At 42.5% G+C, this 26,871-nt stretch overlaps 1 protein-coding gene across 4 annotated transcripts in view; it reads right to left on the reverse strand.

Moving 5' to 3' along the window:
• trrap (transformation/transcription domain-associated protein) overlaps window positions 1–26,871 on the reverse strand; it is a 72,612-nt gene that overhangs the window by 36,352 nt on the left and 9,389 nt on the right. For all 4 annotated transcript variants that reach the window (XM_026314871.1, XM_026314869.1, XM_026314870.1 and 1 more), the window contains 25 exons: window positions 25,165–25,316; window positions 23,387–23,586; window positions 22,983–23,200; window positions 22,597–22,794; window positions 22,108–22,368; window positions 21,729–21,890; window positions 21,469–21,565; window positions 20,979–21,100; window positions 19,504–19,674; window positions 19,163–19,231; window positions 17,387–17,506; window positions 16,684–16,803; window positions 16,225–16,389; window positions 15,849–16,030; window positions 15,416–15,614; window positions 11,655–11,783; window positions 9,749–10,015; window positions 9,422–9,628; window positions 7,396–7,554; window positions 6,652–6,789; window positions 5,576–5,686; window positions 4,628–4,774; window positions 2,639–2,852; window positions 2,242–2,370; window positions 1,214–1,363 (listed from right to left, as the gene is read on the reverse strand). In XM_026314871.1, coding sequence (XP_026170656.1) covers window positions 1,214–1,363; window positions 2,242–2,370; window positions 2,639–2,852; window positions 4,628–4,774; window positions 5,576–5,686; window positions 6,652–6,789; window positions 7,396–7,554; window positions 9,422–9,628; window positions 9,749–10,015; window positions 11,655–11,783; window positions 15,416–15,614; window positions 15,849–16,030; window positions 16,225–16,389; window positions 16,684–16,803; window positions 17,387–17,506; window positions 19,163–19,231; window positions 19,504–19,674; window positions 20,979–21,100; window positions 21,469–21,565; window positions 21,729–21,890; window positions 22,108–22,368; window positions 22,597–22,794; window positions 22,983–23,200; window positions 23,387–23,586; window positions 25,165–25,316 — 4,087 coding nt within the window. The remainder of the gene's footprint in view (window positions 1–1,213; window positions 1,364–2,241; window positions 2,371–2,638; window positions 2,853–4,627; window positions 4,775–5,575; window positions 5,687–6,651; window positions 6,790–7,395; window positions 7,555–9,421; window positions 9,629–9,748; window positions 10,016–11,654; window positions 11,784–15,415; window positions 15,615–15,848; window positions 16,031–16,224; window positions 16,390–16,683; window positions 16,804–17,386; window positions 17,507–19,162; window positions 19,232–19,503; window positions 19,675–20,978; window positions 21,101–21,468; window positions 21,566–21,728; window positions 21,891–22,107; window positions 22,369–22,596; window positions 22,795–22,982; window positions 23,201–23,386; window positions 23,587–25,164; window positions 25,317–26,871) is intronic.

A 26,871-nucleotide genomic window follows, 5' to 3' on the forward strand; every position in this document is an offset into this window, starting at 1 on the left:
TTGAAGGAGAGCTTGTAACGCCAAGCAGGCCTTGATTTACATTCACATCACCAGGTTAACATTTGCTATTTATTTCGGTTTTTCCAATAGTGACTGGAGCAAAAACACAACTAGAGCTTATTAGATTAGCCAGACATGAACAATCTTTAGAGGCAAAGGCCTTTCTGGTCAGATAGCCTTTGGTCTTAGTGACTATAACTGCTCCTAGTGGAGGGTAAATGTCTGTTTCCCGATATAGTCATTAGAGGCCCATTTAAAGCACTGATAGCATCTTACAGCCATTACCTCCTGCCTGAGAAGCAACAGGAATTATGTACAGCCTGATTTCTATAAACCTGGAACAGCCAAGCTCAGAGAATGAAGCAAAGAGGAAACCGTGATGAATTTTGTTAATTGTCATGATAAAACTAAACGTAAACTTGTGAAATACTTCAGTTTACCCTTGCTGGCGGTAATATAAGGCAAGTTGTCAAGGAGGCTCCATGTCATACCTTTTCAAACTCAGAGCAAAACAGCACAAGGTGACCATTTGTTTGCTTTATCCAGACAGGATAGGAGAAAATACAGGCTGGGAACCAGAGCTGAGGAACATTCCCTGTGAAACCAGACTATCTGTACAGAGGATCTCGCAACCACAGTCACTGAAAACACAGCAGGGGCCCATTGATATAGACACTGCTGAGATACAGGGATATCTGAGCTCCGAGTCTGATGAAGGTCACCATGTGAATGTGCGTGTGTTGACTTCAGTCACAGTCAGTGCCTTGTTGGAGCAGGGTTAAGGGAAGTACACACAGCAGCTTTCCTCTTAATGTCAGCTAGCTGTTAACTGCAGGCCTGCAGAATAAGTTCAATGCTAACTTGTGCACAGCCTAGTGGATCTTTGAGATTTATTGGTGACTCAAGCACCGTGAACTCAAGAACAGTGTTAAATAGTCGAGCCGTACAGAGAGAGATACTGGGAGAAATGGGGAAAGAAGCCAGTTTTACATTTTTGCTTATGTATGTGTGTATTTTATAAAATACTTATACTGAATTAAACATACTTATAATATGGCACTAGCATAAAACAATAAATATACACATGTTCACCCTCTCCTATAAAGTACATCTGCCTACATGCACATGATCACTATTTATGTTGTTATGTCATGGCTGTGCCTTCCTCATATCTTTCCACTGAATGTATGTACAAGTATGTCTGTGTATGTACCCATGCTGGTTTCAGTGACCCCTGGGTTGGCCTGCTGGGGGCTCAGGTGTTCCCGCACCATCTTCTGTAGTGAGCGCATGAACACTGAGATGAGGCGGTCGATGTAGCTGGCATTGTAACTGCAGGCTGACTTCAGGATCATCAGTGTTCCTGAAAGATACAAATGAAGGGGGAGGGGGTGGATTAACGAAGGCAAAGAAAGAAAGAAAGGAAAAAAAAAAAAAAAAAAAAAAAGAGGAAACACATCCTGTCAAGAACCTCAACCTCTTTGGGGGCGAGGTAACAGACACATACACCTGGAGTCAGTTCGTGTTGCCTCTCACAGCATGACAAGGACTTGACTATTTTTTAAGGGCTTCTAACAAAGGTTCCAGTGTCACAGCAGCAGGAACGGGTATGAGTAATGTCCCTCACCGCTGCTGTTCCCTGGAGGGGAGACAAATGTTAAAATGTCAACCCCCTGGCTAGATGGATGCACCACATCAGCACTACCTCTTTTCGAAGGGAGGATACCAAAAGCTTTTTATTGACCACAACTGCCATTTTGGGAAACATCAAATAGCGTTACCTTCCAACTGCTCACCAATAGCCATTTGTCACCTTCAGGGCCCTTTCAGTTGGAAAGTTACTGTACTGTGTTTCCAAAAAAAATTTTAAAAAAAAATCACGAGGAATAAAGACTCTCTGACATCTGGGTGGATAACAGTATTTTTTGTGCAGGAGAGGGGGTGACCAAAAGCAGCCATCCTTCCAGAAACAACCTTTCCCAAACCGCTGTACTGTGGCCTCCGTTTAAACAGACCAGATGTTAGCCCAAGCAGCAGGGCCCATCAACTTGCATTTTAACGACCCACTCACTGGCTTTAATTGCTAAAAGTGACTGAGAGCTACCTAGGTTTTTGTTTGGGAATGGCATGAATGTGAAAAACAACAACAACAAAAAAAATAAAAGACTTTATGTTCCAAAAAAGTGAGAGTAACAGAGCAGAAGGCAGAAGAAAAGAAAAAAAGAGAGCCGAAGGTCTCACCGAAGAGCTGGGTGGGGTTGGTGTTGTTTGTGGCTTTCTCATAGTTGGTAAGTCCTTCATAGATGACCTTGCCCACAGCAGCATACAGACACTCCAGTTCCTCATACTTAGATGCCACAGTGGAAGTGCCTTGACAAAGAAGGACATGTTTGCTTCAAACAAAAGAACAGCTTAAAATCAAAGTCAATGTCTTGCTTTTTACACCCGGCATGGCAAAAATTAATCATCCTGACAACAAAACAGTGGTCCAAATATTCTGGTACTTCATTAATGATTACAGCAGGCAGGAGTTTCTCACTCAAATCTGCAGTGCTCCCCTGAGTTTATGAGTATAGCTGGTCTGACTCAGCCCTTAGAATTCCTCTTAGAACTCAGGCTTTAAGCACCGGCAACTTACTAGGCTCAGTAGGGAAGATACTCATGAGGCGGGAAAGGAGGGAGTGAACGGCTCGTAGGACTTTGGTGTTGCCACAGGTCATGCATGCAGCGATGCCCCGCTGGAGGGGCTTGAAGTAGGCCAGGATGGCTTGGGACTGCAGCACTGTCAGCAGGAAGCAGAGAATCTCCAGTCCAGTGCAGATGTTGGCGATGTTAGCCTGTGCTGGCTGCTCCTGCACAGGGACACCACGGGGTCAGTGTATTAGCACAAGTGTCTATATTAACTGTTTATTTTTCTTGCAAAAGACAAATATTTAGCATCTTATCTTCATCTTTTAAACAATAAGCATTCTGGCCTGAAACTAAGAAATATCTAATCCATATACATCTGCATTAGATATTGAGGTTTTCATACAGACTTTACTATATAAAATCAAATCAATATTCTCCCCACAGAGGAATTTCTCACACAAAACAACCAAGGCAATATCATCAGGGCTGAACCAAGATCAATGGCCAACATCGGGTCCTAATTTTGTGTAATTGCAATCGAGGTTTACAACGATGGCAGGGCCAAGAGGATAATCTAGGACAGATCCATGGCACTAATCTTGGCTAATGAACAAGGTGACTCTTGTGATAAGAATCCTGGTAGATATTAGGGTGGTATTGATTTGGCACTGTATTAACAGAATGGGACCTTGTCTCTGGAACCATGTAGATAGGGTGTGTGCTTGAATATACGCAAGTGGGGAATTTGTGCATGGTGTGTGTGTGTGTATTGCCCCTCCTTATTTGCCCACTCAAACCACTCCTCCTGACTCTTAATCACTGCCATGCCAGTACAATGAGATGATAAAAGGTAATCCGATTTAGAGCATTGTTCATTAGGCTGAGTAAGATGGCTGGGCAGGTAGAGCAAGCTCCCAAGGGGACTGCTTGCGTATGTGCATCTGCATAAGACCTACAGAAAGCCTTGTTTGTCAGACCATCCCCAAGGGAGGTGGTGAGTGGGGGCGCAGTCTGGTTTTGTGTGTGTGTGTGTGTGTGTGTGTACGCGCGCGCAGACAGAAAGGCATAGCTGATGCAGTGATCCCCAAAAGAGAACAAGGGAAGTACGTGACAATTGCCGGCACATGGCGATAACCTTGTCTGAACAGCGGCGCCAAATCAGACCAGAGAGATGAGAAGGAGAGGAGCAATAGATAAAAAGAGAAAGAAGAGCATGTGCGATAAGAGCGTGAAAAGAGAAGAAGAGATGAGTAGAAGAAGTGGTAGTAGGAGGTGGAGGGAGAGGCCGGGAGAGATGCAGAGAGGTGCAGTGGAGCGATACAGAAGGCAAGGATGAGGAGTTTAGGATGAAGAGTGGTGGGGGGTTTAACTAGAAGGCACAGGCCAGCCCAAAGAGACTCGTCTTATCTCCCCACTGTCATTATTTTGTCATTATGGCAGTTGGTGCCTAACTTCGTGTATTACTGATAACAGACAAAGGACTCTGAGCAAACACTAAGACAGGGGCAGGGAAACTTCTGCAACCTCTCAGAAGGCGGAATGGCAGAGCCACAGTTATCCATTACTGTTTACTGCTTATGGCTTGGAGTCGAGACAATAAGCCTGAACATTTTGAATTTTATTCAGATATGTTTGCCTAAACTCAATGACTTGATGACAAACTTGCAGTAACAACTTCAAATAACATGCGATATGCTCCTCTGAATATACTGTATACTGTTAATGGACTTCAAGGAAGATCAGCGGCAGTCCCAATGGCTAACTAGAAAAGATAGGCACTTTCAAAAAGTGAATATTCGTCAATGGAAAAATCCCATGAAAAGACACGGCAGGTCTGGACATAGTGACTGAGATCTCTGGGAAATGCAGTGCAGAAACATAGCAAAGAGAGCACCAACAACAATCATGAATGTTGCCATGTGAAGCATAAAGGCAGCCTAATAAGTAAGGTACAGAATGACCGACTGAATCAATCTGAAGGCATACGCCATCTTACCACTGTCATAAGCAGCTTGTCAAACCACTGCAGCTTGAGCTCAGCACGAGGCCACATGTCAGGCCTGAGGGCAGTCTTCATCAGACTAACGCAGCGACGTGACAGCAGCTCCCCTGGAGACCCGGCCACATTGGTGCTGTCGTTCACCTGGATGGGAGAGGAAAATTGGTATTATTATCATTATCAGTGACAATGAGTTTTCATCTTAGATATCACAACGGCATCACGATGAGGCCACAAATCACACAGGGCAAGGAGAGACGACAACTTTCACCATATATTATTGTAATTTCACTCATGCAGCTAGAGTCCTTCAATCAAGAAGACCTGCATAAGGCCTCGCGGTAACAAGCATCCGCCCTGCAGTAGCATCCTTGAGCAACACAATGAATCCTTGCTGGCCCTGGGTGTGATGGTTCCTGATGGTAAATCCTGGGGCCAGTGAAGAGGTTAAATAAAATCTACAAGGATTTATCTAGTACCACAGTAAACTGTTATGAAGTGAAATCCAAAGAAAAGATTATGCTTTCACTGACTATTCTGTGAGCAAAGAGTGACTCTCAGCAGTTTTACAGGAGGTTTTTATTCAACAGAGATGGTTGGATGAACAGTGAGAATGAAGCTTGGCCCAAAAAAGGAAGTAGGTAAAGTCAAGGTGAATGAAATTTCAGTCTATTTCAGGCTTGTGACCAAGGTCAATACTGCCACTAGACCAAGGGACAGCTGTGTGAGGGGATGCACAGAGGACGCGTTAGTGCGTAAGTACGTAAGTGAGTGTGTGTGTGTGTGTGTCTGTGTCTAGGACAGCCACCAGGTGTGTACTACCTTCACCACTAAGGGGTTAGTAGTGTGAGTGTAAGTCCTACCTGGCAGGTCGAATGGCAGAACAGTGCCTGGTGCTTGCGTGTACGTGTGCGTGTACGTGTGCGTGGCAGGGTGGGGGGTTACCTGGCATGCAATCCTGATGAGGAAATTGACCACAGTGTCTGTATGTTGTTTCTCAACAGGCTTGGTGAGCATGGTCTCCGTACCTGGCATTGACTGGCTGCGGCCAAACACCTAAAACACACACATTATATTTTAAAACAGATCAGTCAGATATTTTTTGTTTAAATAAAGAAAAACATAAACAAAAGAAGTATATAAACTTTCAGCAGCTAGGGAACTAGAAACAGAGTGCATAATAAAACTCTGTGTAGGGTCCTTAGCTTTGCCTGCATTGCTGATAGTGAAAAGTCTGCTGCTACTCTGAGTTTCTCATAAATATCCTGCCAATGTACTGATCAATTAACATTTCCTCAGCTGAAGCAGAAAAAAATGCTGCGTTAAGGCATTATGACTGCAACTGCTAAGACTTCTGCTGGTGCAAAAGCTTTTGTTTAAGCATTAAAGTGTTTTTTGACACATTTTTTTAATCCATTTTAAAATTCATAATCTGTGATTAGAGATACTTAGCAGGACGCAGTATGCAGATAGTGACATTTAAAATGCTCTTATACTGATTATTCCTTAAATTAAAAAGTATCATTTTGGGAATACTGATTCTAGAGTCCTTAAAATCACCGAAATTCTGATATATACTTTATTATAAATATATATATTTATTTATTTAACTTATTTGATTGAAAGACATGACTTTGCATTTTCAGTGAGGATGTTTAGGAAGTCATTGGAATTAATAATGAAATATAATTAGTAGTTGAGGCTAATAAATTCAGCTATTCAAGTTGTGTTTTCATTTTCCAATCAAGGTTACCTTTCATGTGGATTTTGATAAGGCAGATGTGGGGCTGTTATACTGCTGCAAGGAACAAAGCTGAAAGTAAAATTACAGCTGTACTGTTTGCAATAGTCTGAAACAGATGTGAAAGTCCAAGTATTTATAAAACCATCCTGCAAGCACTCAGAGAACAGAGAGAACCAGGGGGGAAAAAAAACTGATGATGCAATTATTGGCGTTGGAGAATTTCTTTCATTCTTTTCCTTGCCAAACATCTATTCTATCGCCGATGGACTGAGCTCACCGTGGAGGCAGCTCCAGTTGCCGTACGGAACCTCTTGACATCCTGTCCAGAGGCAGCAGCTTCCAAAGACAGTCCTCTTTTCACAGCTCCTCCACTGGTCCCTTCTCCGCCAGCGGCTACTTCAGCCTCAGACTCCGGCTGCCACACCAAACAGACAACGGGAGAAACAGGAGGAGGATGGGTGAGAAGATGGTTCCATCAGTTGGCATAATTAAAACTCACATAATATGTAAACATCTCTTTCTAACTTATCTTTGGCAAGATTTTTGACCAACTCCTTAAAAAAAAGCAGGCCATAAGTGGAGATGAGGATGAGGTGGCATTCTATTAAAGCTGAAGCCAGTTCGAAATCTGCATGTGCAACCTGAACCCCATATCAAATCTGTGACGGCTTGTTAGTTCAAATGGATTATTGCTTTTATTTTATTTACTACACAAAAACAACAAAATATGATTTAGACTGTTTCGTGAGAATCTTGCTTCTTCTTTCCACATTGCATTTTTTACAGTTAAGCAATACTTGTTTACCACACTGTTTATTACAATGTGGTAATCCATCCATACAGGTGAAAGTGATGCAGGTTTTAATAAGTTTAGGACATTAAATGGTGACACTAAGGCAACAGCATTGCTATTGGTAGTCAAATACTGGTATGGCTGACATTATTTTAGGTCAAAATAAACCAGAAAAAAAGAATTTTGGTATGATTGTGTGTGTATGTTTTTGCATGAACATGAACACACCTGCTGGTCTTTAATCCTCTGTAACTCCCACTTGATGACCACCTCAGCCAGGTCAACAGCCAGTTTCCTTTGCTCTATGGTCACACTTGGGGTGAAGCCCAGACGCTGCATAGCACTGATCATGTGCTGCACCAAGTGGTGCCGCACAGGGTAATACACCTGTTAAGAGAGACCGCACACACAACTTCGTTATATTACACACCATTTATTAGACAAAATATGTGTTATACTGTTTTAACTGGTTCACAAAACCTACAAATTTGGACCTCACTGCATCTTTTCCTAAAGCGGTGGCAGATGGTGCCTGAAGCCAATGCCAAAGTTTAAAATGAATTTAAGAAGCCATCCACATGAGGAATGATAGCCAGCAAAGCCGAAGAGATGAAAGAGCACTATGTACAGAAGTCACATTTCAACATATACCTGTAGTCTACCTTGGGCCGTTTTTTTTTTGCCCCTGGAAATCACATTGTTTTCAAAATACAGAAATTTACAGTAACATTTAAAAGTTCTCAGACCATCTACAATAGATGTGGTCAGGCTCAGCCTTACAGACAGGCCGCAGGGCTCAGACAGCAGGAGGGAGTTCAGAGTAACGCAGCTGCTCCTTTGTGCCGCAAGGACCCAGCTGATGTGAGTCATGCCCCACTGGTGGGAGGTCCCAGGCTAAGCCCAGACTATGCTACAAAGACCACAATATCTTGTCTAACCTGAGAATGAACTGACCACCATGCTGTCAGCCTTATCTCACTGCAAAAGATCTAGTCTGCTGTCAGAAAAAGAGAATCAAAAGCAAGTACATTTATTAAAGAGCAAAGTGTAATTTTTTTATCTACAGTCCAGATACTTTGCTCTAGATTTTGGGGCGGTAAGTCATGCAAAGTTAGATGGGGTGAGCTCCATCAGTCTAAGACACAAAGTCAGAAGAGGCAAACTCTCAAGTCGTATTCCCACTTAATCTCAAAGACATGATGACACACACTTAGCCCCAAGCATTCACACACTTGAGTGTGACACTCAAGAGTCACTTAGCTTTATTGCAAACTGAACTGGGACTCTCAAATATACAGACAGAAGAGCTTGAGATGAGATGTCTATCTGAGGACTGTTGCCAGCGTCAAAAAATATTAACGCTTTTCACTTTGAGGGTAATTATAGTCGATAGAGCAGGACTTCACAGTCCTTTAATGACAGAGTGGCTAAGCCCTGTCCATCACATGTGCATACAGACAAACACACACACAACCTTTCTTTATTACACACACGCACACACACACACACACAAGGTCTCTCATCTGTCTGTCATTATCTCCTCCCCAGTGTAATTATGCTGATGTGATTACATTAGATTAGTCATCTGGCCCAGTGAGAGCAGCCTGTCAGTGAGACAGAGAGGGGAGCTGAGGAAAATGTCAGTCTTCTGCTAAGAGACTGTCACGCTGTGAATGGCGAGGAGGTGAGCATCAGTCGAAGGAGCGAGAGGGCTAAAAGTGTCCTGGAAGTTGAAAGAGGAAAGCCAACATAAAGGCCAGTGATCCTTTGCTGCTGTTAACTTGTATGCAGACAGTGCACTCTTTGACTCTGCTGATCACCAGTGTGAATGGTGTGTCTGAGAACGCATCTGCATTAAGGCAGGCATTTACCATTAGCTTCAACTTCGGATTATGAGACAGCAGCACACAGCAACAATGTTGTTGCTACTGCCAATACCAAACTCAAGTTTATCTAATATCATAAAACTATTAATTGGGCAATACAATTTAACCCACTTTCAATGATGTTGCCCCATGGACTGGTTAAGAGGCGTAATATAACTCTCAGCAGTCAAGCAATCAGTAAAAATAGCTCCTCCACTCCATGTGGTTCCCTGCTGTTATTGAAGCACACTGAGCAGCGAACTGGCAGCAGCAACAAAAGGTTGTGCATGCACATCAGAGTGCCATGAAATCTCATTCACTAGTGATGTATTTACAGGAAGCAGTGCACTATTGTCCAACTCTGCTTTCTGTGTGTGTGTGTGGCTCACCCTGAAATGCTGAACTATGAGATGCAGGATGTGGACCAGCTGTGGTACAGTGTGGCCCTCCTCCACAATGATTTTGCGAGTCCAGTGAGTCAACATCTGGTGGCCATCCTCCATGCGGGCAGGCACGGCAGGGGTTAGGATGGCCATGGCCTGCCTTACTATGGCTCGGGCCTCCATGGTGTGGGCCTTCAGCAGACTGTGGAAGACCTATGCAAAGGAAGAGTAATATATATTTAATATAAGTATTTTGTCTTGCTTTTTGCATAAATTCATTCAACTGGGTGTTTGTGTACATTTTTTTTTCTTTCTCTTTTTATTCCTTCTCACCTGCAGGACAATCTTCTTGTGAATGGCAAACTTTGCAATGATGTGGGCCAGCAGTAGGTGGCCACTGTATTTACAGGCAGGGTCTACGCAGGCTTTGGGCAGCAGGCACGGCCAGGCGAAGGTCATGAGGCGTCGCAGCTTGCTGTTACGGGACTTGTTGTTGTCATGAATGTGGTGGGGCGCGTGCTCCACCAGCAGGGTGGAGAACTGCAGCAGGCAGATTCGCAGTGAGTCCAGCAAATCAGCCTGCTTCTCTGGGTCCAGAACCTTAGAAATGGAGGCGAGAAATGTGGTGTTAAAGACTGCTGGGTGAAGCAGGACTGGATGCTGTTACTGCAGTAGTGAGTGTGGTAAACACAGGCAATTATGTGGTTTCTGCATAAGCTGGTCATAAAATGCAATCTAACAATCTAAGTCAAATCTAGACAAAAACAATGTAAGTGAACCCTTTAATTTAATAACTCACACCCCCTCAAACAAATGTGTTCTGTAGCTGAGGGCCAGACCCTGCCCAATGTTGAGGAAGAGCTCTGGACCATCTTCCTCACAGAACTGCTTCACTTCAGTCACACGCTTAGGTTCTCGCAGTCAATCTACAACATGTCTATTGGCCCAGTCCAAAAGATGAATATTCTTTGTTTGTAGATTTACTTACTTCAGAAACTCGGAATGTTTTTTACTTAAAGTAGCTCTAACCCTCACCTTCAATCTTCTGTCATTGATTGGATTTCATGCATGCTAACTCCTGACTCAAATTAGCTTTTGTTGATATCAATAGCCTAGGGGTTGCAAATTTTCTCCAGTCTACACTGAAAATCTGAACGATATATTAAACATAGACAATGAACAATACAATGATGGGAGGAAAAAAAGATTGTGTTTGTTCCAAACTTTAACTTAGAAGAAAATAAAGTTTAATTTATACATAAATCCAGATGATTCCAGTGGGCTAATTTACTTTTTCTTTTTCTTGTTATTCAAAAAAAAAATATATATATATATATATTTTTTTTTTTTTGCAGGTGAGACACATTATGTGTGTGTAGATCATCTGACACCTATTGTTGCAGCTGTAATTCTTTCAGATTGCAGGTCAACAGAAGACTTAAGATACTTAATGCACTAGTGTACATCAACAACAGAAATGCATTCTCCTCAATAAATTGCTTGCCTGGATTGCCACTGCACTTCTCACTAACATTTACTTCCCAAAATTACATTTGAATGAGATTGCAGCACAGAGCATTCTACTTTTTCACTTATGGAGAACCTGTAAAAGACATCTCCCCATTTAAAAATAACCATCACCCTCTGAGGTCCCCAGAGAGGAGGTACAGAGGAGAGGAGCAGACAGAGAGAGGGAGGCGAGTGAGGAAATGAGTTTTAACCAGACCGTGGAGGAGCCATTAGCAGCCATTAGGACTGGTGTTAGTCAGTGATGAGATCTGCCACAGCACAAACAAACATGCTGACCTTTAGCATGGTCACACCATGACATTTACACCAGGAATTATAGTCTGGCCTGATGAATGAAACGTGATAGGGAAGAGGGGCAGGTGGGAGGGAGAGAGGAAAAACAAAGACAGAAGAGACGAAAGGAACGAAGAGAAATGTGGAACGACAGCAATTAAGTGATCAAGTAATGTGAATGTGTAGAAGCCATGACAGAAGAAGAATGAGACTTAATGGGATGTAGTTGATGATGAGTGGGAGTATGGAGATGTGTTTGACTGATAAGCCACGAGAGGAAATGCAGCAGGTAATGAAATCAGAGAGGCGGATGGAGAGACAAAGCTGTTGAGTAATGAACAGACGAAGAAAAGGGGAGAAGTGAGTGGACTAAATGTGAAGATGGATGTTGATAAGAGGAAACAGAAGGCTTGCGAGGATTTGTGTGCCTGTGTACCTTTGTGATGAAGACACTGGTAATACTTTCAGGATTGTCTCCCTCAGGGTTGGGCGGTCCAAGCAGCTGCTCGCCTTCCCCCTTCTCAAAACTGTACAGGAAGGCTGGATTCAAGATGTGCTGGAGCACCTATGAAACACAATACATGACTTGACTTTACCATAAAGAAACCCCAAATAAATTTACCCACTTACTTATATGCAGCCTTAGTAATTCAGGATTAAAAGACCTAAATGGAAGACTTCATTTACGGCACACATTGAAGAAAGCAGTGATCAGTAATCAGTGATATCATCTGATGTGGTCTGCAGAAAAAGTATAACCTTCACAGATCTTAAGCACACAAGTAATGAAACAGCAATCTACGTTCAACTCTAATTTGAAATCAAAGAGCACCCTGGTCTTTTACAGACTGATAAGAGGAGAAAAACTGATTCATTTGAAAGGAAAAAAAAAAGAAACAGAAATGAGGTGGCCATCATTGTTATAGGCCTAAAACAATGACAATAAAAAAATGACAAATAATCCCAGAATAAAATGTAGAATATGTTACACTGTTTTCATAATTAATCCATAAGCACCAAGAACAAAAACAAACAAAAAAAACCAAAAAAACAAAAAAAAAATTTGTAATGATTGTTGAAGCAAGGTTTGAAATGCTATTTACTAACCCCCTGAAATCTGCAGGGATATGGGAACAAAGACAAAGGCTTAATTTATCAAGTGAAACGCAGAATAACCCCACCACAATAAGCTAACGACTGCATTTATTAAAGAAGCTGCTATCTGTTAATGAACCTCCTCGATTCAATCCATCACTGGGGAGGACAGGGCATCACTCAGTGAAGAACGAGCTGTGACAGCATATGTTCTAGCTCCTCCATTAGCACATTACTCACACACACTCTGCGAGATGCACATGCATGGCTAACACACCCACACACCCACACACAGCCTCAATCCTAAAATGAAGAGAAAGAAAATCCTTGGAGTGCTAGTCTACTCTTCAGGCTCATCTGCTCCTATTAACTCTAAGCTTCTCTGACATCAATCACAGTGAGATCAAAGTGTATTTCTGAAACACAATTAGGTGATATGTGCAGGGGGGGCTGCATGTGCGCACACGCAAAATCTCTGCAGGCAGCCTAGATATTGTTCTCTAGTGCAGGCAGGGCCTAGAATACGCATTATGCAGCCGTATTCAGGGATGTGCGAATAACATATGACTTTTATTGTCTTCTGCCAGTTAACCAGCTTTACACACAGTTGCCTGTTTCACTCTGGGCAAATCTCAAACCTCGTACAATCACGATAAGCCAATATATATATATATCCAACTGCTGTTTCATACAGGGAAATTCATTCTACCTTAATGCTCTTGTTGATATACACAGCATACATACAAGAAAAGGTGAATTACAGGTACTAGCAAAGTCTATCTATTTGTTGTTTGAACTTGCAGTTTAGTTTCAATCTCCACTTTTGGAGACGGAACAGGCACAAGCTGTAGACGCACTGATGCCACACTACGTAATGTCAAGAACAGAAAGAAGCAGCATGAGGTGAAACAGATGCATTGTGCTTCTCAGATTTCACTGTTTGCTTGTACACTTGAAATGTGATTCATGAATAGTCAAATGCTTTTGAACAAAAAAGCAGCACAAAGCAGTTTTCTGGAAGAACTGTTGGAATAAAAAACAAAAGAAGCAACGCAGGAGCAGCATGAGGTCACTCTGTGCCATCACAGATGATTCATTGCTGCTGTCCTACATTGTCTCTCTCCTTTCTTGCAGTCCTGAGTCTTGCTATAAGTGAAATATCCCTCCAGATCCCCGTGATGCTACACAAGAAACCGAGGCTCTATCTAACTCGCAGGCATAATGAAAAAATGCGCACACACACACACATTTCTCTGTGATATTATGCTTCTGGGAAAATGCTCAAGGCAATTATTTAAATGTCAGTGGAGGTAACACCCACACTCTTTCTCTTGCTGATGACTCATAGACCAATCAACACAAACATATTCGCACAGAAATGCATCCTCTCTCTCTCTCTCTCTCTCTCTCTCTCTCTCTCCATCAGCTGCTCTGCCTCACACACACAGCCAGCATCTGCGGCACACCAGAGGAGGACAATTAAGGGAAAAAACAACAATATGAGCAAAATTCTGTTGGAGCGGTGGAAGGAGAAGATCATGCAGCTCTCGTAGCTAAGAAACTAAACTCTGCTCTGTTGAAAAACTCAAACGCAGCCCTTGGGATCGGAAGGACACAGCACATTGACTCGGGCCCTGCCTTCTTTTCCAACCCATATGTCGCTGAAGAAAGACTGAACATAAGCAAAAGTGGAGTGAGTGGCATTATACACACAAGTATTTGTCCTTGGATTTGGGGGTCTGGGTGTATGCGACAGCATCTTGTGTACTGCTACACAGCCATTTGGGCGTGTGCTACAGTGTGCCATGGCAGGCCTTCTCCACTGACCCGTTTGTACTTAACAGCAGTGCTGTTGCTCCTCTGTGCCAAGTTGTGTGTTTGTTACAGCTGTGCAAAATGTGTGTGTGTGTATATATGCGTGCACCTGTCTGTGTGAGTGCATGCATGCGAGAGAGTGAGCTTAATTAAAAAGCAACGTGAATGATTGTAATGCTTCCAGCAGCAGGTCAGGTAGAGAGGAGCATTCATCTGTGAGCCTCTGAGGGTCTGGAACCGGACAAAATGACCTTCCTGACTATCAAAGAACTTCTGGTACAAAACACACCAAGCATAAAAGTCACACAGGGCACCTCCCTAAATGTCTGCATTTTCCACGAGTATGCAAACGAAGTAAAGTGGGGAGATGCTCAGAGAACTATGCAACATTTGGCATAATGGCTGGGAGATATCCCAAATAGTTTTTTTTGCATATTGTATGTCAATAATTGTTGATAAACTCATATAGTGCAATTAATGAGGAAGGCAACGAATTTAAGAGTGAATTCTGGTGATGCAAACTCCACATGTCACCTTTTAATTTGACATTCAATAGATACATTCAGTTTAGGACTGAACATTAAATATATCAATAAAAGATTGTGATGTGGTTTATTTAGAATAAGTCATTTACATAATTGCTCTCCATAGCCAACATGGGATTTACACCTCAATGATGCTTTCAATTAGCATCAGTCAGTAAAATCAACAGGTCATGCTGCTCATATTAGCTAGAAATTGACCTTACTATTATGTGCCACATCAGAATAAAAACTGAAAATTGAAACATATATGATATCTATTCTGATTTTACTGGTCTTTTGCCTGTCATTGAAATGATTCAGTGATGACTGACAAAGCAGGGTTTGAACAAACAGGTTTTTTTGCAAGCTTAGATGTCAGTAGTATCAATTTAGGACAACCCAAAACTTTAATCAATTTTCACAGCAAAATGCAAAAGTGCAGTCATTTTGTTCATGTTATAACTCTGAGCTTTGACACTGTACGAAAACAAAGACTCAAAATGTATCAATCAAAACAATATCATTTTTTGCTGTCACTAGTCAAGTTTTTTTAATCAGATGATGGCCCATTTGAGAACTGTTGTGGTCACATAGTGCTGGTGAACACAAGCCAAGCCACAAGCCAAACAGTTGGAAATGTTTCCTGTGTGTTTAATAGGCCTGTATGCTATGGTTGAGAAAACTGTAAATGCCATTGGAGAATTTCAGGTCTCTATGACATTTACTCATGAGCTGATTGACTTTCAGTTGACTTTGTACATACCTTAGCTTTTAGCTCATCGTTGAAGTGTGGGTCATTGAACTCGACGAAGCGGAAGAAAAGGGCCCGTTTTTGGGCAATGGAGTAATTCCTGGGAATCTCCTCCTCCATATACTCTTTTAGGAAGGTCATGTTGCACAGGAAACGACCAGTGAAGGCCCGCAACAGCTGGAACAGCAGCTCGATCTCTGAGTAGTTACGCCTGTTAAGGAGACGTGAGGGCAACACATTCAGTGCACAGGTAAAAATGTCAAGTCAAAGTCAGTGAAACTATAAAACTCAATTTTTAAATATGTTGGTTAAGAAATTGACTATTGGTTTACTTTTTATCAAAACTAGGCTGTCTGAACACATACACTGTACAAAAATAACATTTTACAATTACTAACATTTATGCAAATTTCACCCCCAGTACAAGTGGAAAGACTGTACATACTTGCAATAGCTTAGCAGGCAGTAGGCCAGCAGCTTGGGCTCCTTCCAGTTGGTGGCAGCCATGTTGTCTTTGCGATGTCGCTCCTGGAAGGCCTCACTAACCCAGACTCGCCTGAGCTGGCTGACCAGGGAGTGCTGCCCAGCCAGCCAACCCTCATCATTCTTCACTATGATGCTGATAATCTAAGGAAATCAAATGAAGAAACAAAGATAAGAAGTCAAATTATAGAACTGAAAAACATTCAAGACGAAGCACTAAATAAGGATTAGCTTTACACGCTTTACACACCCATCAGATGTACACATGATGGGTGTAATAAGTCTGTGTACACATTATAATATATATATATATATATAAATAAAATTAAAAACCCTACCTTGATAGCTTGAAACTGCAGGTCCAGTCTGGCTGTGGTCGTGGAGGGAGATCCAGGCCGAACAGTTGCTGCAGTACCAGCAGGAACCAGCAGGGGGACGAAGCGGTTAGGATTAGACGCCAGCACGTCTCTTAGTGGTTTGGCATCTTTGTGTTTCAGAAAACTCTGTTTGTGAACACATATACATACAAGCAGATATAACACAAATCACATTATATAAGGCTAGAGAGAACCATGTGCACTGCATTGGATTAAAAACTGTAATAACACATTTAAAAAGACATGATACTGAAAATTTCAGTCTCAATTTTATGTTAACAAGACCATTGAGCCTTCAAATGCCCAATATATCCCTGATTATAGCTTGTTATTGAGGCAGCAAAAAGCTAAATGCTGTTTTAATGGAAATGTGTCTGAAAATACTGGGGGGACTGCTCCTTAGAGCTCCCAGCGCCTAACCATGAACATGCGGCTCCACTGGGGGTCGTTGAGCGTAGCTTCCATCATGAACAGCTCCACTGTCTGAGATGGGTGACGAGTCAGGAACTTGATCAAAGGCTCCCTGAATGGACTGCCGGCCTGACACAGGAGGAACGAGTGACAGAGGAGAAGAGGAAACAGGCAGAAAAAGGAAATATGGGGATTGTTTCATGAGAGCAGATGCAGGTTTAGCTGCTATCACTTTCTTGTGAAGATCTATTCCAAATAGAAGACTTTAATATGCTTTTTACGCCATAAACGACTATAGATCCAAAAGGATTAGGCAGATTATATCAGAATGGAAAAACAAATACCATGATATTATCAAGGGCTTTCAAGTACTTATTGTAAAATTATCAAACATTGCCTCCTTCATCTATAAAATGCCTTCAGTAATGCCAATGACTTTTCAAACTATAACTTCTTTTAAAGCATAAGTACGGTCATTTTTATCTTGAAGCTATTCCCACCATATTTTCCATTTCCAAGACCCAACTTATTTTACTGTTGCTTCATTCGTGAACACTAGATCAAAGACCCTTTGAATGAATAAGGCTTGAACCCTTTTAAAAACCATACTTTCCCTTCTATATTATTACCAGTTTAGGGTGTGTTTTTAAACTACTTCTAAAGTTAGACTGGACAAGTCTTCTCAGTCTGCAGAACAGAGTTAGTGTCCCACCTCTATGAGCATGGCTCTCTCTGTCTTCATGACCACCTCCAGAAGAGGCTTGACCAGAGTCTGAGGAGCAGCTGGGATCAGGTGGAAAAGGTTAATGATGGCTGAACATATCTTCATCTCCTACAGAAAGAGTCAGAGGAAGAGAACAGAGGGAAGAAGGGAATGGATGAAACTCTCGGGAAGGAAATGGAAGTAGATACGGACAGTTTCTGACAGACAGTATTGATGGACAGCCGCTGTAGAAAGACAAGGATGAATCTTAGTCAGCTGTGTGTTACATTATTATGCATATCTAATACAACTTCCACCAGGAAACACACTCTCATGAGTTCTTGAGGTTACAAATGTGAGGGGTGCAAACAAATAGGACAGTATGCATGAGAATCTTCATAAACCTCATTTTATCAACATCTGGGAGGTGAAAAAGTCAAACAGAAAAAAGGGAGAATTGGAGTTTTCTTTAAAATGTGAGGCCAGAGCAAGGCTGAGATGACAGCAACAATTCTGAGGATGATCACAGACACACAGACACAAAAATACAGGGCAACTCCACCAGCACCACTTCCACAACATTGGTTCAGTTCACCAGCACGACATCGGCTCAACTAATGTTTCAATCACTGACAGAAAATCACCAACAGAGGGCGCAACACCAGGTCACATCTCACCTCGACACCCTCCAACGCAGGCTATACCGGAACGGGAGACAATGATCAGAGTCAGCAGAGCAGTTGTGTGTTTTTGTGTGGTTGTGTGTTGTCTGTCTTTGTTCCATATAGAAGGTGAGCAGATAAGACAGCGTAATGAAATGAGTAGGCAGACAGCAGCAACCTATATGAGTGACCTCAGAAAGAGTATTTCTCAGTACTGAGGAAATAACATAGTGGAATATTAGTCAAGCAACACAGAAACTATGGCATTTGGACAAAAAAAAAAAAAAAAAATTCTGACATTTTGTTTTGGATAAAACATTCAGTCAAATTAGAATAACTTTCTTTCATACGCACACTCAGTATTCAGCTCCTCTCTGCCAAAACCCTCTTTCATTTCTACATATCTTCAGGCCATCCTTCTCTGTCCTACCTCATCCCTCTTTCTGCAGTTTTTATCTTTATCACACTTGGGTCACTGGCCCCATGACACTGGCTTTATTGTCAGTGTCAGCCTTGCTGTCAACAGAGGGGAAAAGACCACTACTTGGAGAGAGAGAAAGACAAAGGGCCAATTTGCATCTAATTAAACAAACCATTTTGGGATGGTCCGGGATGAACTCTCAAAAAGACAAGAGAGGAAAAATGGGCTTTATTACTATGAGGGAGAGGCAGCTGTTTTCCCCCTTCCTTCCCTCTCACCTTTTCTCTGCCTTTACAAGGTTATCTGTCGGCGAGATAATGAGGAGACGCAGTGCTGGGCCCACCGCCGCCTGCCTGGCGCCCAATTAATCATTCATTGTAATATGGCCACTCACAACTCATGGGGGAGGAGGCCACACTCAGGAGGTGTTGACTACATGTGACTATGGCTTTGTGTGTATGAGGGGCAATTTCTTTATCTTTTCAGTGAGAGCACTTGAAAAAAGGTGCCAGCTGACAGTGGTATTGACCTGTTCCTACAGGCTATGACTGCTTCTGTACTGCATTCAAACAGGATTTGAACTAAGGTAGATGAAAGAAAAAAAGACACATCTACACTTCGTATGATGAAAGCTTCACATTTGTATTACAGTTCTCATTGCTGTACGGAGCCGAAGGGGCTGTCTCAACTGTGTATACTTACACTGCCATCACTGCGCTGTCCTCCCTTGTGTGTTATTACAACCACCTCCATCCACTTCCTCAGGTGTTGCTGAGAAAGACAGAGACATAAGAATGAGCAGAATATTTATTAGAATATTAAGACTGTAAAAATGATCTGATTTTTTTAATTATCTGAAATCTACAGTTTAAACCCTAGCACCACCATCATGTTCAGTCAAATTTTATTTATATAGCTCAATATCACCAATTTTTCTCAAGGGGGCTTTGTGGTGATGATATTATAGACTGCATTCTGTATTTTAGAGAAAAGACAACAAATAAATTCTAAGGAAAAAAAGAAAGTTCTCCATCCTGTCTCACCATCATCTGGTCACAGAACTTGTCATTGAAGGAGTTGGGGAAAAGACGGGTGACAGAGGTGAGGCGGTTGACCACATTGAGTGTCAAGCTGCGGTAGTCACCCAGCATCATCAACAGTGGGCGCATGTGAGTGTGGATCTGGTCCACCTCGATGGTAGCACCTTCCAGGAACTAAGACAGAAAACAGGGACACATACAGTTTCAATAAATGTTTTATAGTTTTCATGATTTAATAATACAAAATAAAACTTTCAGTTATATCAATTAGAGCCTCAGAATGTTATTCAGGGCTGTGACCAGAACGTTTTTCACCCCTGCACATTTAATCAAAATTATAAATCGCCCTCCCACAAATCATTCTCCTCCTCCATCAGACCTAACTTTCTACCCCTGTGACCTGCTCACTACCCCTTGTGTCTAAATAAAGGAATTAGGGCCCTTAAAATAATGGCATGGCCAACTGTAAAGTCAACACATGCCAACACCGAACACTGATGACGCACACCCATGGCCTCATACAGACGAGAGGGAATGATGCATGGAGGCCACATTCATTTTCCTCTGAGCGCTGAGAACAAACACTCCATCCTGTATCGATCGGGCCATGGCAATGCTCATTAGTGCTAGCAGGGCAGAGATGAAAGAATGGAGAGAGAGCAGAGAATAGCCAGGCACACAGACAAAAAACACAGGACAGTGAAAAGGAGTGACAGTGGTAAAGAGGAAATAAAGGACACTGAAATGGAAGGAAAAGGGGACAGAGCTCGGGGTGGCGAGATAGATAGAAGTTTCGATGGTGTGGATACTTGGAGGAATAAAGGCAGAGCTGGTTCAGGGGAAGTATGATAAAGCAGAGGGAGGTAAGTGGGTGGTGAGACGATATGAGGTAGGATTAACAAAGGACTTGTAGGATGACAAAAGACATTAGTGCTTTAAGACTAATGAAGCAGAAAGGAAGAACTACAACTATTTTTAGAGAACAAAAATACTTACATACTTACAATAAGAACCAAGGACAGAAATAGAATTAAGACAGAAAACATATCCATAATATAGATCCATAAATTTGGACTTATGGATTTAAGTCTTGAAATTTCGTCTAAATCAGTTGGAAAACAAATCGTGAGGAAACATAATGTCAAGAGAAATAAAGACGCTGTTACCTGTGACAAACATCTTGCAACAAGTGCTAGACTGTAGATAATGCCTGTCTCAAAAAGCAGCTTATGTGAACATTTCCACAGCACTGGGAATCTGGATGAAAACCATAAAGCCCTAAACAGTAAGAATTTCCTCCTTGGCTTCAATAGCTTTACCCAATAGAGGTAATAAATGATTTTAGAACTATGAGGAAAAATACTTAATCAGTTATATACTTTGTAAAGATATTTCAGGTGCAACATTTCTTATCTATCATGATGTGATCTGTTACCGCCCAAATCGAAACCAATTACAAAGCTACAAGGGGCCCTGACCTTCCTCATGCAAGCCTCGCCCGCTTCCTGCAGTTCATTGTTGGTAGAGTTGAGGGCTTTGAACAGGGCAGCAATGATCTTCTCTCTGGACTGTGGCAGGTAATTACAGGCCGCCAGGGCATCTAAGCAGGAAAGAAAGAACATCAATAACAATCCCTGGCTGACAAGAAAAAGTCAAGTGATGATCAAATCGATAAAATAATCCAAACATAAGATTCTGATTATTTGAAGGCTTTTGAGATTTTTGTAAGGTGCTTATTAAACACAGATAAAGTGAACAATAATTATCAAAACGGTTTCTGCTAACATGAAAGAAGGAGGACTATTAAATTCTAAGCAAATCTCCTGAAGACTGAGGATTACAGTCTGCATTGAAATTCAGGCATTTAGCTTCATCCAGAATGCAATGAACACTCAGTTGAGCAAGCCTCAGATGCAAAATGCCTGAGACACAAAAGGACTAATATCAGGTTCAGCAGGGGTTTCTCACTGAGAGCAGCGATGCGAAGGGGAACCAGAGAGGGAAGGCTCTTGTAACAAGGCAGTTTCATCAGAGCTGCATCCTCTGCCTCACACAGGTTCAACAGCTGCAAAGAGCGTGGGGGAGGGCGACACACAAAAACAGTCAGATCAATTAACAGCGAGTTAAAAAAAACAAACAAACTGACCACGCTAGATGACTGACAGAATCCTCTATTTTACAGATAAATAGAATGTGTTTGATGTTAGTGGCTTCTGCGTCTCCCTTACCTCTGTGTAGAAGACCTTGTGCTCCATGACATTGAGGTCCATTGTGAAGAGGCGGGGTTGCAGGGTGGTGCAGAAAGTGTTGCCCTCCATCAGGCCGATCTGGGCGTTGGCAGGCTGGTGGCGAAGCAGGTGTTTCTTAGGTGGAACCATATCTTGCAACACCTAAAGAGAAGGATGAAAACACACAATTAATAAATACAAGGACATTTTGTATTTCACTTAAGTTTCGTTTACAAATGAAGAGGATCTCAAAAAAACGTCAGTCCGAGGACATCTGACAGATTCCTTCATGGTGTCCTATTTAATGTTTATAGGTTTTTTTTTTAATGGAAGCAGGTTTTTTTACAGTTTTACAAAACCTTACAGTCCTTGGTTTCACCTCTTTGTGTGGTTCCATAATGACGGTAACACTCTTGCCGGTGACCTGGGCTAACACCTGCAGTGAGTGCATGGCCTGCTTTCTGACGGTGGAGTTGGGGGAGGTGACCTCTCGAACCAGGTCATGCGTGACCATATGGAAAGACTTGTCCTGTGCAGCCAGCAACTCCTCAGTCTTTTCTTCGTCTTTGAGAGGAGTGGCACAGCGCACCAGCAACTGCTCCAGGGTGGTCTTAGCCATGGCGACTGCTCCATTTGACACCTTTGTGAAAACAATAAGTTAATAAGTACATTGCTGTAGTCGAGCAAGAACAGTGGATGATGACAAGAGAAGAAAGTTATGTTGTTCCTGCTCTAAGTGTATTACAGCATGGTTGGACAAACACTGACAGCAAACAGAAACTAGTAAATATTTACACCAAACAGATGTATCACTCCTAGTCCATCTGAAACTCCTCACTTAATACTTTATGTGCTCGTTTACTCTCACCTCTCCTGTTAGGTCCATCATGACAAAGAGCAGGGCCTTGAGAAAAGTCAGCTGATTCTGTAGAACCCAGATCAGAGGCAGCCTCTCCATCAGGAACTTGATGGACACCACGCCCCCTAGCTTCGCGTACCAAGCTTGCTCATAGCAGCAGGCGCACAGACGCTCCACGATGTAGGAGAACAAAGGCAGCTGGCATGCCTGGAGATGCAGACAAGAAACCGAGAAGATTTAAAAACTACAGACATATGAAAACATAATCAAACATTCATTTGGAAATCATAATGTTGGACACAACTCGACACAGTTACTGGGGCAATGAAGTTAAGTAATGGCGTCTTTATTACATTGACAATTCAACCCTCAAAAAACATCCTCCACCGACTCACCCTCTCCTTGGAACCAAGGATGATGCTAGCCACATCAAAGATGACGGCCAGGGCCACTTCTCCAATCTTACACAGCTCCTTCTCCTCATAGGCCATGCAGATGGCTATGGCATCAATCAGAACCAGCGGGTCCATGCCCTTTGAGCCGTTCTCCTCACTGTGGAACATGGCTGTGCTGGGCTGACTACCCAGCTGGTAGCACTGCAGCAGGAACGGACCTGAGACCGGGGGGGGAGAGGAAAGAAATTCTGTTTAACATGTAAGACAAGAATATGAGTCAACTACAAAATATAAAATGACAAAATTTGTAAGATTGTTTTGTAAAAGTAGGAATAAATCCATATAGCAGGGCAAAACAGAAAGCTGATATTATTTGGAGAGTACACAGAACAGTAGTCCCTCACCACACTGCTGAGCTACAGCAACCATGGTATAATGGCGAATCAGGCTGGCTACGAAGGGCAGAGCGCTGGGCCTCAGGTCCTTGATCACAGCAGACATGAATGCCCCAGTCAGGGCCTGCTCAAAGGTTCTGCGGGCAGGTGTGTCTTGGGCTTTGTAGCGGTGAGAGATGATGACATTGGGGATCCACTTCTCAGTGAAGCTAATGGGGGGAGAAAATCCACACAATGAATTGGAGGATTACTTATTTACAAGGACAACATGTTCAAACTGGGCAGTGGCTCTGAAACCTTCATTAAGCTTGGAGCCAAAAAAATCATTTAATGGTTTGTGTTCAGCCCATTTGCTTAATATTTCAAGATAAAGATTCTCTGTCTGCAGTCCCCAACTGTGCACCTCTGATTCTCTGTGTTCTTAAATTTTCTCTGTCCTTTCAGTTCCTCCTGTATTTCTATTCCTTTCCTCCCTCTTTGTCCCCTGTTGGTATTTTTGTTATTTACTGCAGCTGAAGGCAACTGGGCCAGGCTGTGATTGAGCAGCTGTTTTCTCCATGCTTGAGCTTGTGTTTTATAATGCCACATGCCAGGGGCAGACCTGATGGATCGCTTCATTTCATTATTGCCATTTAAAAGACTGCTCTTTGGAGATGGAGAGAGAAGAAGTGGAGGGGAAGGGAAAGAGGTGAGCGGGGAACATGGCGGCTGGAGAAAGTGGGGGGTGGTATGCTTGAGATCAATTGCCCTTCACTCATTCAAGGGCCTGCCACTCCAATGCTGCTCTGTTCTCCCTAGCTGGCATTTCATGAATTGCTCTATATTTTTTTTTCTTTCTAAACTGAAAGGCTATATTTATAGTGACCAAATACTGAGGCAGACAGAAATAGTGGGACGAAGATGACAGGAAAGAGAGAGAGAGAGAGAGAGAGAGAGAGAGAGAGAGAGAGAGAGAGAGAGAGAGAGAGAGAGAGACAAAAGCTTTTGAGAGACGAAGCACTGTAAATCGAGACATCTGACAAGAGGAGGCAGCAGGCGCAGCCTCCCTGATCATAGCTGACACACTTCATTATCCCTGCAGAAATGTGCGCACAGATGTATTTGTATGCACGTGTGTATTAGTGCACAATGACAGAACAGTGTAAGGGGCATGGTGTAGCATAAACAGACTGAAGAAAGTCCATTAGCCCCTGCGCAGGGATCAATGATGGTAATGTGACTAACACACCCCCTACTTTCTGTTTGTCTGTTCATGTATGTGTCTCCGCCTCACAGCCAAGCCTGCCAGAGGGTGGGGGCCTGCAAGTGTGTAATTAGCAACTCCTGCTCTTGAGACAGAATTGATGAGGCAGCGTGTGGTGGGGGAGAGTGGTCCCGATGTGATGTGACAGACTGAGAAGCGGGGCATGTCAGCAGGTGGTGTGCCGGGGGTGGAGGTGTTGATGGAAAGGTACAGAGCTGGTGTGGTGGGTGGGGTTGGGAGAGCGCAGACAGGAAGGGAAGAGGTAAACATCAGGCAGGGGTTAGAGGTCAATGTCAAGGTTAAAGAGAGAAATAATGGATTGGAGACCTGACTGTGTATAGACTAGGTCAAACCCTGATCACAGTTTTACACCTGTTGTTGCCACTTTAGCATCAGCATTAAAACAGCAAGACAAAACATAAATATACTGAACATGTTCTAAACAAATATATCAGGTCTAGATAGCTACATTTATCTCTGTCAATATTTGTAGATGAATGCAAATTCTTTAAAATATTTCTCCAGCTCCAGAATGTCGACTTACTTGGGATGAGACAGAAGCTGGTAGAGGGCATGCTTGTTGTCATCCAGACTGGTCATGGCCACCAGGAAACACTTTATGACCTCCCAGGCTTGTCGTCTATAGTAGGGCTCTGTGTTGGCACTCTTCAGGCAGTCTAGAGCTGTCTCTATCGCCTTGGAGAAAGATAACACGCAAATTACTCTTTTTATTTTTTACCATTTTCATTCTGCAATGAAGTTTCTATGCTGCAAAATGCCAATGTCCCTTCATTATTAATATTGGAATTACATTGTAAAATTCAACTGTATGAGTGATTAATTTGCAGGGAATAGCACAAACACCATCTGGCTGAGCAAAGGTCATTATGATTTCTACATTATGGGATGACGAGTCACAGCAGCCAGACACTTAAAAAAAGGAGAAAATGAACTAATTAATGCCACTCAGAACAGAAGGAAGAAAGTGATGAGGATGCAAGAACAGAGCGAGGATGAGTGGAGAGTTGAGGGCACAGCATAATTGAATTGCGGACCTGTCACTGTGTTAGGATATCAAGATATTTCTCTCAGGACTGGAAACAAGGACACACATTCTATTACCTGCACTTTGATACAAAAAATGAAGGGTAAAAATCAAAAGCAAACTTTCCACTTGGACATTTAAAGAACATGAAACTATCGGAGAATATTCTTGGCAGGGGCGGCAATCGAGACCCAGTTTAGAACCGGTTCCAAATTTTACGATTACTCAGAATCATACGCCTCCTTGCTTATCAATTCCTCTTATCTATGCCAATGTGTTTTTCTGACAGTTGCGCATCCGACTGTTAATACATACAGCTCTGACATTGTCTTTACCAAAATAATGCGTGTGCAGTGTGTATTGTTCTACGCCACATCCATGTTTGTGTCTATACCAGGTACATGCTCACTCCTGTACATGATGCCTTTTGCTTACAAAAAGCAGACAGCGGAGGCCTAAACTACAACAGAACAACAACATTGCGAGGGAATGGGTGTTGACTGAAAAAACAACCGTTTTTTGGCTTGTGCAGACTTGCAGCATAAAATCCATGGTAAAACTAAGGAACTCTCAAACTATTATCCCTAGCTCTTGGTCAGGAAAGTCAAGTTCAAGGAAAATGGAAAAGGAAATTGGAAAAGAGCTTGAAAAGAAGAAGAAATTGAGAGATGTGAAGCTAAAACACCCTGCATTATTACACTGCATTAAGTTATTCAGATCATTGTCCGTCTTCCTTACAGCACTTTAATCTGTCTTCCCCACAATGTGCCAACTAACCATATGGCTACATCATGAGCCTGCTAGAGATCCATGCTATTGGCTTGTGCATGTGGGCAGGCAGCATGAAAGAGAGTGAGTGTGTGTGTGTCTGTGCTGCCTGTGCCCATGATAGCAAATACACAGACGGATAGCCAGAAAGAAAGGAGCAGCCATTAGTGAGAGTAAATAATGCCGTCATGGTGGCCCACACTAGATTGATGATTACTGACTGGGGACGAGGAGGAGAAACAGGAGATGAATTTAATTACCTAGAGGACACACACATCTCTACACATTCACTCACACACACAAACTCCTGACAAGGATATATTGTTCTCTGTGGAGGACAATAATGGGGAATATCAAACTCTTTTAGGTTTAATTCTTTCTATATAAAAGTGAAAGGGAAAAAAAGGCGAGCAGGGCCTTCAAACCTGCCTGTTTCAG

Source organism: Mastacembelus armatus, chromosome 19, assembly GCF_900324485.2.
Source record: "Mastacembelus armatus chromosome 19, fMasArm1.2, whole genome shotgun sequence".
Classification (NCBI taxonomy): Eukaryota; Metazoa; Chordata; class Actinopteri; order Synbranchiformes; family Mastacembelidae; genus Mastacembelus; species Mastacembelus armatus.